The sequence below is a fragment of the Zingiber officinale genome, chromosome 8B (genome assembly GCF_018446385.1).
Source record: "Zingiber officinale cultivar Zhangliang chromosome 8B, Zo_v1.1, whole genome shotgun sequence".
NCBI classification, from domain to species: Eukaryota; Viridiplantae; Streptophyta; class Magnoliopsida; order Zingiberales; family Zingiberaceae; genus Zingiber; species Zingiber officinale.
Genome location: NC_056001.1, coordinates 28,539,135 through 28,553,876, shown reverse-complemented (window position 1 = coordinate 28,553,876; position 14,742 = coordinate 28,539,135). Strand labels below are relative to the sequence as shown.

Genomic DNA, 14,742 nt, shown 5'->3' with positions numbered 1-14,742 from the left:
CAGGTACTACTGATATACAAAGTAGGGAAATAACACCTGGCACTAATCATGCGTACAGTCTCCTGATATAAGAAAGATAAAAATGCAACTGAAGTGACAGGAGAGAAACTGTACTAACCAGGACCTAAGTATAAGGACAAACAGTCCGAGTGGCATAGGAATCTTGTATGCATGTCAAACATAGGTATCCAAACAATATGCAGCATATAAATGCAGCAAACACAAACACAAGAAATAAATGCATCATGCATATGATGCCAATGATGCGTCCTGGTCACCCCTGACGCCAGTCGATCATCTCACACAATAGAGAGGCCGAGTGGGTAGGGCTGTGACAACCGTGCACTCTGTCGTCACTACTCCTGATGAGTGACCGAGTGGACGGGATGCTGTCGGAGTACACCTATCCTCCTACCCCAAATCATAAATGGGGGAGCGCAATGCTCTCATCTCCCGGTACACGATGACGGGGAGGAATCCCTGCCGGATAACACGTTGTGTCACACTACCCATGAGCGGACCAACGGTGCCTAACAGAGTCCCTGCTGCAACACACTCTGCCTGAATCGACCACTAACCCATGAGTGGTGGTGTGTGCAGATCCATGTAACTGGCGATGTGCTCACAATAATGGAGCGAACTATCGCACAGCATGCAATCATGCAAATGGTGCATGGCACTAACCACAACATATCCTGACCTAATCCATATATATATAAGTGCGTCATAGGTCAACGAATCAAATCAAATCAAATCAAAGGTACACAAGGTATAAAACCTAGGTCCTGAACATTGTGAAGCATGGTATATCACTACCCCTATATGCATGTATCAACAGGTAAGGAATACATGAGATGAAAAACAAACAATCAATCAATTATGTAACAATTATCGGGTAGTGATTAACCGGAATAAATAAGAAACATAATTAATGCAACTTGTTATATTCACTACTATGTATATCAAATGACATAAGTCAAAAGTACCCGCCTCCGATAAAATGGTCCAAATCTGACTCCGAGATACTCGTCTCGCGTCAAAGTCCTGTGATATCAAACATACATTTTTATTTAGCTACAAATTAAATGAATAGCTAAATAAAAATCCTTAAGAACAATTTTAGGGAAAAACCCTAAACCATAATCTCGACCTTCCTAAATTAAATCCAACAATTAACTAGGGTTAATTTCCTTTAACCCTAATCATAACATTAGATTAAAAGTCTAAAGCTAATCAAATCTACCTATTCCAAACATAAACATAATCAATCTACTCGAAGTTCAAAACCTTAAACCTTACCTCAATATCCCAGTTGGGGTCACTAATCTACTGCCAAAAGTAGTGGCTGCTGGACCAAAGAGCAGCCCACAACACCCCAATTTCCGGATCCACCAAAACAGCACAACCTACTGCAATTATCGGATCGAAATGAATCAAAAGGTCAACACCACAACAAACTAGATCAACAATTAATCGAAATCCTTGCACCTACAGAATTTCCAACCAAACTAAACCTCACCGGGGACTTGATCAATGGCAGAGGGCACTAGGGCAAAGGATCTTGTCGGCTGTCGGCGCTCGGAAGAGGAGAAGAAGACTTGGTTCGGAGCTAGAGCACCGGCAGCAGGGAGTCGGCTGTGTCGCGAGCCCACAAGAGGAGGAGTCGCGGCGCAAGGCACAGTGGTGGCAGCCGGCACTAGAGCTCGGCTGGATCCGCATCGGTGAAGGGAAGAAGGCGTCGGCTCTGTGCAGTGGTGCTTGGCGTCACGACGACAGTGAGGAGGGGGCGTCGTCGGCAGGGAGAGGGAGGCAGTGGCGATTTGCTGCGGCGCTGGTTAGGGCAAGGAGAGGGCTGAGAGGAATCGGCGCAAAGAAGATGAGAAGAAGAAGAAAAGGAGGTGGCCGAGGGGTTTAAAGCTTCGGCGAGGAAGAAACTGCCGGGCCGGCGGTTAGGGCTCGGCGTCGGGCTTCTGCACGCGCGGGAGAGGAAGAAATCGGGAAATAAAAATAAGGAAAAAGAAAAAGAATTAAATATATAAATTTTTCCTCACTTAAATGGGGTAGCCTAAACAGGCTTTTCCGGACCCCTTTTTTATCTCCGTCAACTCATCCGTACGAGCTCCAAAAAATTCTCGAAAAATTTTCAAAAATTTCGAAAAATTCCCTTATTAATATTCGCCTATTTCCGGTATTTTACACGATTAGTCAATCAATTGAAGTTTGTAAGGAAGTTAATATAGAGCTTTTGAATTGATCAACTGATTTATTGGGGTTCATCAATCGATCGGTTGATCGATTGGCATTCACTGGGTTGTCCATAGAAGATCTTTGAATCGATTGGTGAATCGATTGATATTCGTCAAATCAATCAAGTGATCAATTAGGGTGGATGAACGAGCAAACAGAGGTCTTCTGAATCGATCAGTGGATCGATTCATGTGTATTCAATCGATTGGCATGCGTGTGAATTGATTCACATCCATTCTTGATCGATTAATAAGGGTGTCAATTGATTGGTATCTAATACCAATCGATTGGTAACTGAATTTAGCTCAGTTTTTAGCAGTTTATCTAATATGTGGGAATTAATTCAAGGATTGAAGTCCAAGGAGTTGACACATGTAAACTCAACCTACATGGTGGATGTACCTTAGTTCTACATGGTGTCCTTTATACTCTTAAAACTTGATAAAATATGGTTTATGTAACTTATCTTCTTGAATTGGGATACTATTTAAGATTTTACAATAGGTGTATAGAACTTCTTAATATTAACCCCTAGGGGAGTGAAGCTAGGTAACCCCTAGTGAGTGAAGCTAGGTAATCAAAACCCCTAGGGGAGGTAACCCTAGGTAGTGGTAAAGTCTTGATGCAATCCAAGCATGAAGCCTAGTAGGTAGGGTAGACTTATAGGAGTATGGCTTAATTCTAATGCATTGACCCTTAGGTGGTAGACTTTGAAGAGGGGCCTCCAAGTAAAAGATAAGCTTAGTAGGTCGGATAGACTTATAGGATTAAGACTTAGGTTGTTTGTTTGTTGTTGTATGCTTGTCTTGCAAGAAGCTAAAGCTAGTTTGGGGAGTAAAAAATAGACGCAAATGGAAGGCAATTCACATTCTAGATTGGTCAAGTCCAGGTTCCTCGATGGATTCTAGGAACCTGAAGTACAGGCGCCCTAGACTGGTCTAGGCACCTAGATGTCTTTCAGGCTCCTGGGTCAAAATCTGATCTATGAGATAAGGGTGCGACTGGATAGGATTGAATGAGGCCGAGATTAGGTGTCTAGCGTTGGTATAGGTGCCTGGAGAGCATTATAAAAGCCACTACAAACAGAGGCTTAAAGAAACAACTTCTTTATTCTACTCTCCATCTCTGTTCTCAGTAAGTTGTGTTGCGAAGCTCTGTAACCGAGAAAGTTCCAGGAGGGGTGTGCTGCGCTCAGGACTTTCTGATCGGCCATCATCTTTTGTTTGGTTTGATTATTACAAGTTGTGTTTAATTTATTATTATTTGTGCTTGTACATAAAACTGTAAGACGAGTTTCTCCGCCTAAAAATTTTTGAAAAGGAGACCACTAGTGGACGGGCACTTCTGTGATTAGGCCTTGGGCGTACTGACCCTGGGCGTTATGAACCAAGTAAATCCTGCGAGTATTCTTTATTTTATCTTTTATTATATTCCGCTGCGACTAATACTTTTATAGAAAGAACGAATGAAATTAAAGAAAAGCGACAAGTTGATATTCACCCCCTTATCGGCGCCATCGATCCTCCGAATACAATATATTGATGTCTCTAATTTATCTTGAACAGCAACACATATATGTAAAGTATGACAACTTTCTTAGCTTTAATTGTTCAATATGTTTGTTGTTATATGAACTATTTTTCCTCAAGAATATATCGGATGTTCTTATTTAGTTTTTGTGGCTTGACTTGGATGAGTAGAAGATGTTAACAATTATTGCAACTACGTGCAATTTCTGAACTACTACACGACTTGCAGTAATGTGTCCAAGTATAAAAAAGGAAAAAGGAATGCACGGGTGGAGGTATATTTTGTGCAATCGCTCCAAGAAAGAACATTCAGCAAAGAAGGGATTTGGCTTGTGAAATTCATGAAGGATTGTTCATCTAGTAATTGTTCTTCCGACAACGAAGCACGAAGTACAATATCAACATAAACTCGCTATAAGCATTTATTTTTTTCCTACATTTCATGCATTTGATTCTACACCTACCATCATTAAAAATAAAAAAATAAACCCAGGTAGTCTCATTGATTAATCCTGGTATGACTGATCCGATCCCACGGAATTTTTACACTAGCCACCAGGGTAAATTAGAAAGCGCTCGCGGCGGACGACTAAGAAACCCAACATCCTTTGATTGTGCACCGCATTTGGAGGAAAAATTTCTATAAATTTACCATAGCTGGGAATCGAATCACGGATACTTGGGTGACAACTTAGAAATGCTACCATTGCATCTTTTGCACCGACCACTAGAGTAAATTGGGAAACGCTCACGGTGGATGGCCAAGAAGCCTAACATCCCTTGGTTGCGCTCCCCATTTGGAGGAAAAATTCTTACAAATTCACTATAGTTATGGATCGAACCGTAAATACCTGAATGATAACCTAAAAAACTTACCACTATATCATAGCCCCGAGGGTCTACACCTACTATCATGGTGGCAAAAGGTGAATACACTTACCGTCAGGGGCTAGGGGCCCCCGCCAATCCGTCCCAGGGCCAACACGGAGGAGGTAAATTACGGGTGGCTACTAGCCTTTGGAATAGTGACTAGTACATAAGAGAGACATTTACCTCGACTTTGTCGAGATTTGAATCCCAGACTTCATGATAACAACACTTCACGTGCTAACTACTAAACCATCCCGAAAAGACCTTACACCTATCATCATAGAACTTTATATAGCGGGTCAAATGGAATCTTCATGGGGCTGAGAGTCGGGCTACATCAGCCATCGTATATGCCATATCACCCATCACATGCATAGAGAACAAATTAAGGGTCGGCTGAGCAAGTAGTAGTGCGAGATTGGGTTCCAAAGGGGACAGTGGTTGAGTCATACACCTTGCTTGGTTCGAGCCTTTAGCTAGGTGTCACCTTTGTGGTTGAACCCGTTAACTAGGTGTCGCTCTCACTTTCATTTGTCCCGCTAAGGGTGTATGCAGGTCGTAGGGTACGACAACTATGAATGTTAGAACTTGTCGGAGCTTGAGGTTGGAGAAATCAACTCAATTAGGAGCTTTTCGTTTGAGGGAGTTTCTATATCAGAGCGACGTCGGACGTGATCCAAGAGGGAGAGAAAGTAAATAATTGTTTCTTTAGGTACATCAATTATTATTAATAATAATAATAATAATAATAATAATTTTTGACAAGCATTCAAATCTAAATCGCTTCATGGATATTATTTGACAAGAGTCCAAATGGACTCATCAATCTTGTTTGTCTTGTTATTATTTTATTGAATAATGGTGATAATAATTATGATTTGATAACATTTTAAAATTCTTATTATTGTATGTTTTTAAATCTTCACCTTAATAACTTGGTGGCAAAAAATAATTCGTCTATCAACATCTTGTTATTTAATTTACTAATACAAAAGATAAATTATGAATAATTATTAATTTTAGATAATTGAATAATACATAGGCAGAATATAAGTATCCGAGAACTTTAATTATTTTATTTATAATCTCATGGTATACAATCGATATGGATAGCAATTGCCTCAGTCATACGTAATGCGTAGAGCTCCCGTCAACGTGTAATTCTAGGAAACGATCAGATTATGAAATTACTTGATAATAATTTTACCGCGCTGAGAATCTCATTATCTATCATCTGCAATACACTTGTAATTTGACCATTATTATTATTATTATTATTATTATTATTATTATTATTATTATTATACATCATCCATCACTATTTTATTAATTAATGACAATAATTATTTATTTGACGAGAGTCCAAATGACATCGTTGATTCTATCGTGTTATTTGTTTGTTTTATCATTGTCTTCTCCTAGTATAGCCAAATTAATTATCACATCATAAATTTATAAAATTAAATAAGAATCAAATTTTAATAGAGATCGAGGAATTACGACCGACGAATTTCATCTTTCACATAGTATTTGTCATATAACTATTTTATTAAATAATGGTAATAATAATTAAGGATATGATTTGACAAGAATTTAAAAATCTTATTATTGTATTTTTTTTTAAGAAAAAAACTTCACCATCAATAACTTGGCTCATTTAGTCGGTTTATTAGAAGAGAAATTTATTTTCGATGATTTTATTTATAATCTCTCGGTAGACAATTGATATGGATTGCAATTACATCTATAATATCTACACTTATGGTGCAATGAGAGGATATCAATTTGTCACCAAATATTTAACAATTTAATCCTCAAGTATGATACATTTATAGAAATTTATCATTTAAATAGGGCACAATATTAGACTTCTATAACTTCTATCACAAATGCTTTCCGATTTACTTAATGAATTGTGTGAAATATCCATAAGGTTGAATAAAACAGTCAAGCTCAATGTTACCTGATTTATTATGTTTTTATTAATATAGAATCCTGAAAGGACCAATAAAATCATATGATAATAATTTTATCATTATACCAAATTCTAATCTAGGATTACCATCTACGATAGACTCGTCAAAAATTAGGATCGTTCATCAAAAACTTTTGAAACATTAATTTTTATGTTAAATTATTGCCAACATAAGTACTAACTTTATTTTTTATAAAACTTTTATTTAAAAATAATAATAATAATATTAAACTGTCGGAATCATGAAACAAATTTTAACTGTCACAATAATCTCTTTGACAATCAAGATACAATTAAGATTCACTATTCTCCGGGATCATGGTACTATAATAAGACATCTAGATTATCATTTAGGTATTCATTTGTATGAATTTTTTCTCTAAATGGGGGCGTAATCAAATGATATTAAGTTTTTGGGCTGATCGTCGTGTGCGCTTCCCGATTTATCCTGATATTCAGTATAAAATTTTCATATGACCAAATCGATCAACCCAAAAATAATCAATAAAATTAACTAGGATTATCTTTACAATACACAAGTCAAACAATTCAACAAGCAATCTGTTCACCAAAAACTAAAAAATAAAACAATTTTTACGCTAAATTATTTCCACAAAGGTAATTCTTCATTTAAGAACTTAAATGGAGAGTTCAAACACCATCTTATTCAAGATGTTCATAAATAAGAACATAATCCCAAATACCCAACTTATTCAAAGATACCTCCATAGCTACTTAATTAGTGATTTCCGTTCACAATTCTACCTCCATCGACGACGATGACCTGACCATTCACGTAGCAAGAAGGAGGGAGGCAAAGGAAGGCCACGACGCCGGCCACATCCTCCGGCTCCCCCAAACGCCCAAGAGGCACGCGATGATTCTCCCTCGCCACAAATTCCTCGTCTTGCACCAACTGCCACAATAAACAAATTCATATTCATCGGCCAAAATCAATTATTTTTTTGGCAGATAATATTTTCTTTTCTAGATAACAAAAAGCTGTGTTCACGTACTAAGTCAACGAGTGGTGTTTTTATGCATCCTGGAGCTACACTGTTTGTTCTAATGTTATCTTTGGCCCATTCACATGCAAGATTTCTCGTCAGTTGATTCATTGCTCCTAATCAAATGAAGAAAGAGAGAGAGAGAGAGAGAGAGAGATCTAAGAGAATAGTTCATCTTCCAAATGATTCAAGCAAATTCAATCTATGCAAGAAATACCTTTTGTTGATGCATACACAGACACATGATCCCAGGCAATGAAGGCAGAGATGGAGGTGATGAACACAATACTCCCACCTCCACAAGCCTTAAGGAGAGGATAAGCGAGTTGGCTCAAGTGGAACGCCGATTCCAGGTTTGTGCTGATCAAGAGCTTGAAATCCTCCGGGGTTTGCTCCATCGCCGGTTTGAAGATCGCTGTCCCTGCATTGTTAACCTGCAAAACGTACGAAGAAGATTAAGATTTAATTTGTTTAGGTTTTAGAAGGGGAGGAAAAGAAAAAAAAAAAAAAAGAAGAAGAAGGTGTAATTAATACCAGAATGTTGAGCTTCCCGTCGAATTGGGACTTCACCGTCGCCATGAGCTTCTCTCTCTCGCTTGGGGACGAAACGTCGCAGACAGATCCGGTGACTTTGAGCTTGGAACCGCGCCATTCCTGCAGGCACTTCTCCAGATCTGCTTGGCTGCGGGCGCAAGTGTGCACCGCCGACCCAAGTCTGGCGAGCTCCTCGACGATCGCATACCTAAATTAAGCTTGATGAATGAGTAGAAATATATAGATGGAAAGAGATGGAGTATTCGATCGAGGAATGTAACTACCCGATTCCCTTGGAACCTCCGGTGACCAGAGCAGTCGTCCCGGCGAGAGACCATCTGTTTGTGTCAATAGGAGCGTGTTCTTGGACGCTGCTCATGCTTCTATTTTCGGAATGGAACTTCCTGTTGAAATTGAGGAGAAAGATTGAGAGGAGTGTTTTGCAGAAGGCAGGAGGGGATAAGGCGCATTTAATTTCTTTTTTGGGCAAAAAAAACAAAGGACATTTAATTTCTTTTTTATTTACTTTATGTTTTTTCCGATCTATGTCAGGCACAAACAAAGTAGTGTGCACACTTTAAAAATTGACCCTCAAATTTATTAAAACAATCCCACCTATAAATACTCAGAAATTGATCTAAAATTTATTAGAACAGCCACATCTATAAATATTAATTATATCAACACACAGAGGGTAAATGTTTAGAAATTGATTCTAAGATTTATTAGAATAATTACACATATAAATATCAATTATATCAACACACGAGGGTAAAGAGTGATGAATTGTCAAGATTTGAACCTAGGTCTCAAAATATAAACATAGCTTCATGTTTCCAAACATAAAGTTCATCACAACAATAGATATGATTATAGTAAAATGGTGATTATGCTTATCTCAGCACCCTTCATAGCACGTCCCCAGATTATGTGAAAGGAGATAAATCACGAGATTAATTTATAGTCGATCGTTAAATGACTAGGGGTGGGAGGAATTTTTTTCAAGGGTATGTACTAATTGAGAATTGATCTCTGTCCCATTATAATAAATCTGTCATTCTCTAAGCAACTAAACACCTCGTGGGGACAACAATAGATACAATGATAAGAGGTGAGGTGGACAAATCTCATCAAAGACATATTACATTTGAGGAGTTTGAAAAACTTGTGACGTTGGGCATCCATCATGACTTATCTATAATTTTTTATTTACCCTGATAGCCTTGGGAAACTTCTGCAGCTAGATTAGATTTGCCACCTCTAAATTAATCAAATAGTAAGAATTAGATATCTAAATTACCAAAAAAAAAAAAATTTATGGATCAACCATTCAATGATATGAACGAAAAAATAACTTTAATTTATGTGATTCATTCGCCAATAGGGATGAGTAAAAGTTGGATTAAATTGAATTAATAGACTAAACCGATTGAATTTATTATTTTAAAATTTTAGTTTTTTTTTAAAAAATGGTTATTTCAGGTTAATTTGATTTGATATCAATTTTAAAACTTTTATTTCGATTAAAATGAATAAATCAAAATTTAACACAACTATGGTGATGACTTTTAAAAATCAGCACCACTATGGTTATGATTTTATAGGACCAGGAAGGCATGCTAGAGGAGGTGATGAATGTTAGTATATGTTAAATTATTATTATATGAAGGTAGATTAGTTTTTTGTTATTATTTTTATTATCTATTTATATCCCATTTTCCTGTGTAAACCTAAGTTTTTTTTAAAAAAATGGTTATTTCAGGTTAATTTGATTTGATATCAATTTTAAAACTTCTATTTCGATTAAACTGAATAAATCAAAATTTAACACAACTATGGTGATGAATTTTAAAAATCAACACCACTATGGTTATGATTTTATAGGACCAGGAAGGCATGCTAGAGGAGGTGGTGAATGTTAGTATATGTTAAATTATTATTATATGAAGGTAGATTAATTTTTTGTTATTACTTTTATTATCTATTTATACCCCATTTTCCTGTGTAAACCTAAGTTTTTGTCCTCTCTATTTTCTCTTTCTCCTTCTCTTTGCATCGTCTTTGGCATTCTATTTGCATTGTTCACATGGTATCAGAGCACAGTCCTACCGAGCCAAAAATTTTGGATTTAGAAGGACTTCAATGCCATTGTCGAGATTTGTGATTTCAAGGTGTATGAAGGCCGATCATTATGAGGCTCATAGGAACTGGTTTCATTTCATTCCGAACTCTTTATGTACCTCAACTGTCCTCGGAAAGTTTAAATTTATATATAAAAAATATCAACTCTGCGACAAATTTCAAAATTCATCACAGATTGTAAATATTATTTATCTAAAAAAAGAAACTTTTCGAAGACAGTTGATGTACCTAAAGAGCAAGGAATGAGATAAAGTCAGTTTCTATGGGTTCTTATAAATCCCTTGATTATAAAAATGCCCTCAAATTTTATTCTTACCTAATATATTGAGATTATTGATTTTAGTAAGGTGATTAACATTTTTCCGACATCTTCAAGGTAAAAAAATCGGTGTAGTAAAATTAGTGGTTGAGGATATTTTTATAATCAGGGGAATTATAGAAATTGGTTTCACCTCATTCTGAGCTCTCTAGGTAGCTCAATCGGCCACGGAAAATTCAAATTTATATATATAAAAATATCAAATTGGCAACAAATTTTGAAGTTCGTCTCAGATCTGCGACGAATTTGAAATTTGTCGCAGATTTTGCAATGAATTTCAAAATTCATCGCAGATTGTAAATATTATTTTTTTTAAAAAAAAAGAAACTTTCTGAAGACGGTTGAGGTATTTAGAGAGCTCGGAATTAGATGAAACCAATTCCTATCAGTTCCTATAAATCCCTTGATCATATAGATGCCCTCAAATATTAATTTTACCAAATATATTGAGTTTATTTATTTTAAGAAAGTAATTAATATTTTTTTGGACATCTTCGAGATGAAAAATCACCGGTTTCCGAAGACGGTTGAGGTACATAAAGAGCTCGAAATGAGATGAATCAGTTCCTATGGGTTCCTATAAATCCTCTGATCATAAAAATACCTGTAAAAAATAATTTGACCCATTATATTAATTTCTAATTTGTTAAATCAATTATAAGCACGTAAGACTTAGTTAAATTTTTATAGGAAGTTTTAGATTAACAAGTCACACTTAATTTGAAATTCTGAAGACGATTGGGGTACATAGAGAGCTTGAAATAAGATGAAATAAGTTCCTATAGGTTTCTATAAATCCCCTGATAATATATCAATTTTACCCAATATATTGCGATTATTGATTTTATGAAAGTGATTAATATTTTTAAGACATCTTCGATTTAAAAAAATCATCAGTTTGGTAAAATTAGTTGTTAAGGCATTTTATGATCAGGCGAATTATAGGAACGCATAGGAACTAGTTTCATCTCATTCCGAGCTCTCTAGGTACCTCAACCATCCCCAGAAAATTTAAATTTATATATAAAAAATCAAGTTTGCGACAAATTTCAAAATTTGTCGCAGATCTACGACGAATTTCAAAATCTGTCGCAGATCTGCGACGAATTTCAAAATTCATCGTAGATTGTAAATATTAATTTTTTTTTAAAAAAAGAAATTTTTGAAGACGGTTGATGTACCTAAAGAGCTCGGAATGAGATAGAATCAGTTCCTATGGATTCCTATAAATCCCCTGATCATAAAGATGCTCTCAAATTTCATTTTTGCCCAATATATTAAGATTATTGATTTTAGTAAGACGATTAACATTTTTCGGGCATCTTCGAGGTAAAAATATCACCGGTGGGGTAAAATTAGTGGTTGAGGGTATTTTTATGATTAGGAGAATTATGGAAACTTGTTTCATCTCATTCCGAGCTCTCTAGGTACCTTATCCAGACCTAGAAAGCTCAAATTTATATATAAAAAATATTAAATATGACAAATTTTGAAATTCATCGTAAATCTGCGATGAATTTGAAATTTGTTACAGATTCTATGACGAATTTCAAAATTCGCCGTAGATTGTAAATATTATTTTTTTAAAAAAGAAACTTTCCGAAGACGGTTGAGGTATCTAGAGAGCTCAGAATGAGATGAAACCAGTTATGATGAGTTCTTATAAATCCCTTGATTATATAGATGTCCTCAAATATTAATTTTACCAAATATATTGAGTTATTGATTTTAAGAAGGTGATTAATATTTTTCGGATATCTTTGAGATGAAAAAATCACCGATGGAGTAAAATTAGTGGTTGGGGGGCATTTTTATGATCAGGAAAATTATAGGAATACATCGGAACTGGTTTCATCTCATTCCGAACTCTTAGGTATCTCAAACGGCCTCGAAAATGTCAAATTTATATATAAAAATAATATCAAATCTGCGCTAAATTTTGAATTTCGTCGTAGATCCCCTAACCATTTAATATGCTTGATGCGTTCCCTTTCCTATTTGCCCTAAGTTTGGTTTGCAGTGGCTGCACGTGGAGGAAGTTGGCGATTTCCATTCAGGTAAGGCCGTCTCCCTCTCTTCCAACTCCGACTAGTCTGTCGGCACTCGGCCGGTGGCGACTAGCGTTGGCCAGTCGCTGGTAGGGGTGTTCATTTGGTTCGGTTCGGATTATTTGGGTTATTCGGTTCGGGTTATTCGAATTTTATAATTTTCTAAATCCAACTAAGAACCAAACCAAATTAGCTATAAACCAAACCGAATTACTCGAAACTAATTCGAGTTATTCGGTTCGGGTACCAATTAACCCAATTTTCTTTTCATTTCAAATTTTCAATTTTCTTCAAATAAATAAACTCTTAATAATTTACATTTATAAATAAATAAGCTCCAAATTTGATAAAATAGTTTCATTTGATATAAGAAAAAAAAACTTACGCATTCCAAAGTTTCCAAAGATTATACTAAAAAAAATTAAAAAATATATATTAATTCCTTATTCGGGTTTCGGGCGGGTTATTCGGATGGGGAGTTAAATCCAAAACCAAACCATTAACCCAATTAACATTTCGGGTCAATTCATTTAACCAACCCGAATTTCATTTAATCAAATCAAATAACCTGAATGTTATTTGGATCGGACGGGTTAATGGATTGACCCGAATAATGAACACCCCTAGCCGCGGGTGCTCGCGGCCTGTTGCTGGCCGATCGCGGGAGCCCGCCCCTGGCGCTGGCTCGCCGCGGGAGCGAGCAACTGGCCCTGGTCGAACGCGCGAGGTAGCTCCTTGCCCTGGCCGGACGCGCGAGTTAGAGCTTGGCCATGGTTGGTCGCGTGAGGCAGAGCTTGGTCGTTGCCGGCCGCATGATGCAGCCCCTGCTCTTGACCGATCGTAGTTGGCCATGGTTGGCCGCTGCGGACCTTGGCCGGCTGCGGCTAGCCCTGGCAGCCAACGAGGGGCGGATCTACTGGGGGGCGACGTCGGGGATCCCCCCCCCCCCCCCCCCCCTTGCCGATCATGGGACCCCTAGTATTATGGGGTTCCACAAGCGGAGATGGAGAAAACAGGGGCGGAGCTTACCTAGGCCCACTACATAGACCATAGTGGTCCTTCCTTGATTATTGATTTATTTCTTATGCCAGAAGTGTCATTGGTAATTCCTATGTATTTCTTGAATTGCTTTTACTTCTTGTTTCTGATTCAGTATCTGAAGCTAGTTTGAAGATGCTATATTTTTTTATTGAAAACTCTTATTTTGTCTTAGATTCATCCATTCCTCTCTAAGCAAATCTCACAACTGATTTTGTCCTATGATAAGCACACATATCATATATTCAATGTGTTGTGGAAGTCTATTATTTCCATTAGTTTGTTAAATTAACTCAACATTCTAGATCTAGGATTTACAGCTCTTAGGAAGGAATTACTTTCAGGAACTCTGAGAGTAATACCATTCATGGACTATAGGTTGGTTATGAAACAAGTTGCTATAGTGTGCATTAACCTGATTCAAGAAAAGAAGATGAAATACCTAAAAAAAGATTATGCACTACGGTTTGGCACATGGTTAGGGAATTAAGGATGAGGAGATGGAGACAAGTATCTTATTTGGATTAGAGGGACACAATTCTAGCATTTAAAGAGACATTTTATGTTACATCTATCCATTATTACTAAACATTTGATTAAATTTGGAGGCCCTTCTCAATTTCTGATATGGTGTTTAAGTAGATGTTTGTAAATTTTGTAGATGTAAATGTTTGTAAATTTTATAATTATTTATCTCATAATTAGTATTTTTGAACATTAATTATTTGATTGTAAACATTTCTTTTTTTTTTGTTAATACTGTTAATATTTTTAAACAGGATTAGTCAAACACAATGAAAATTAATGTTGGAGTAAGTAAAAATTATATTTTTCCATATATAGTAATTTATTTATTGTAATCATTGATATTGTTTTGTATTTTTTTTTGATGTAGGAAAATAAGGATGTTAGAAGAAGATGAAGAAGATTTAGTGATGTTTTGAAATTCGTTGATGGATGAATGGTTCAGAACTTTTTATGATGTTTGGATTGTATGGATATTAGATCTTTTATGATGTTTATATTTTGATGT

The 14,742-nt window shown here is 36.3% G+C and overlaps 1 protein-coding gene across 2 annotated transcripts; it reads right to left on the bottom strand.

Moving 5' to 3' along the window:
• Positions 1 to 7,228: 7,228 nt before the first annotated feature.
• Positions 7,229 to 8,612, bottom strand: LOC122013409 (noroxomaritidine/norcraugsodine reductase-like). Of its 2 annotated transcripts, XM_042569684.1 has the most exons (5): positions 8,447 to 8,612; positions 8,163 to 8,370; positions 7,846 to 8,062; positions 7,638 to 7,744; positions 7,229 to 7,537 (listed from the first exon to the last, which is right to left on the bottom strand). In XM_042569684.1, the coding sequence occupies exons 1-5, from the start codon at positions 8,539 to 8,541 to the stop codon at positions 7,361 to 7,363; spliced, it is 804 nt and encodes a 267-aa protein (XP_042425618.1). In that variant the 5' UTR covers positions 8,542 to 8,612; the 3' UTR covers positions 7,229 to 7,360. The 2 variants fall into 2 exon arrangements, with proteins under 2 accessions (XP_042425618.1, XP_042425619.1); XM_042569685.1 differs by lacking the exon at positions 7,638 to 7,744.
• Between the last annotated feature and the right edge of the window lie 6,130 nt (positions 8,613 to 14,742).

Excerpts from the sequence above, each read along its gene's own strand:
- LOC122013409 (XM_042569684.1), bottom strand. The coding sequence starts at position 8,541 with ATGAGCAGCGTCCAAGAACACGCTCCTATTGACACAAACAGATGGTCT. Across the intron at positions 8,063-8,162 it reads ACGGGAAGCTCAACATTCTG|GTTAACAATGCAGGGACAGC; the intron begins GTATTAATTACA and ends TACGTTTTGCAG. Across the intron at positions 7,745-7,845 it reads TGTGTATGCATCAACAAAAG|GAGCAATGAATCAACTGACG; the intron begins GTATTTCTTGCA and ends TCATTTGATTAG.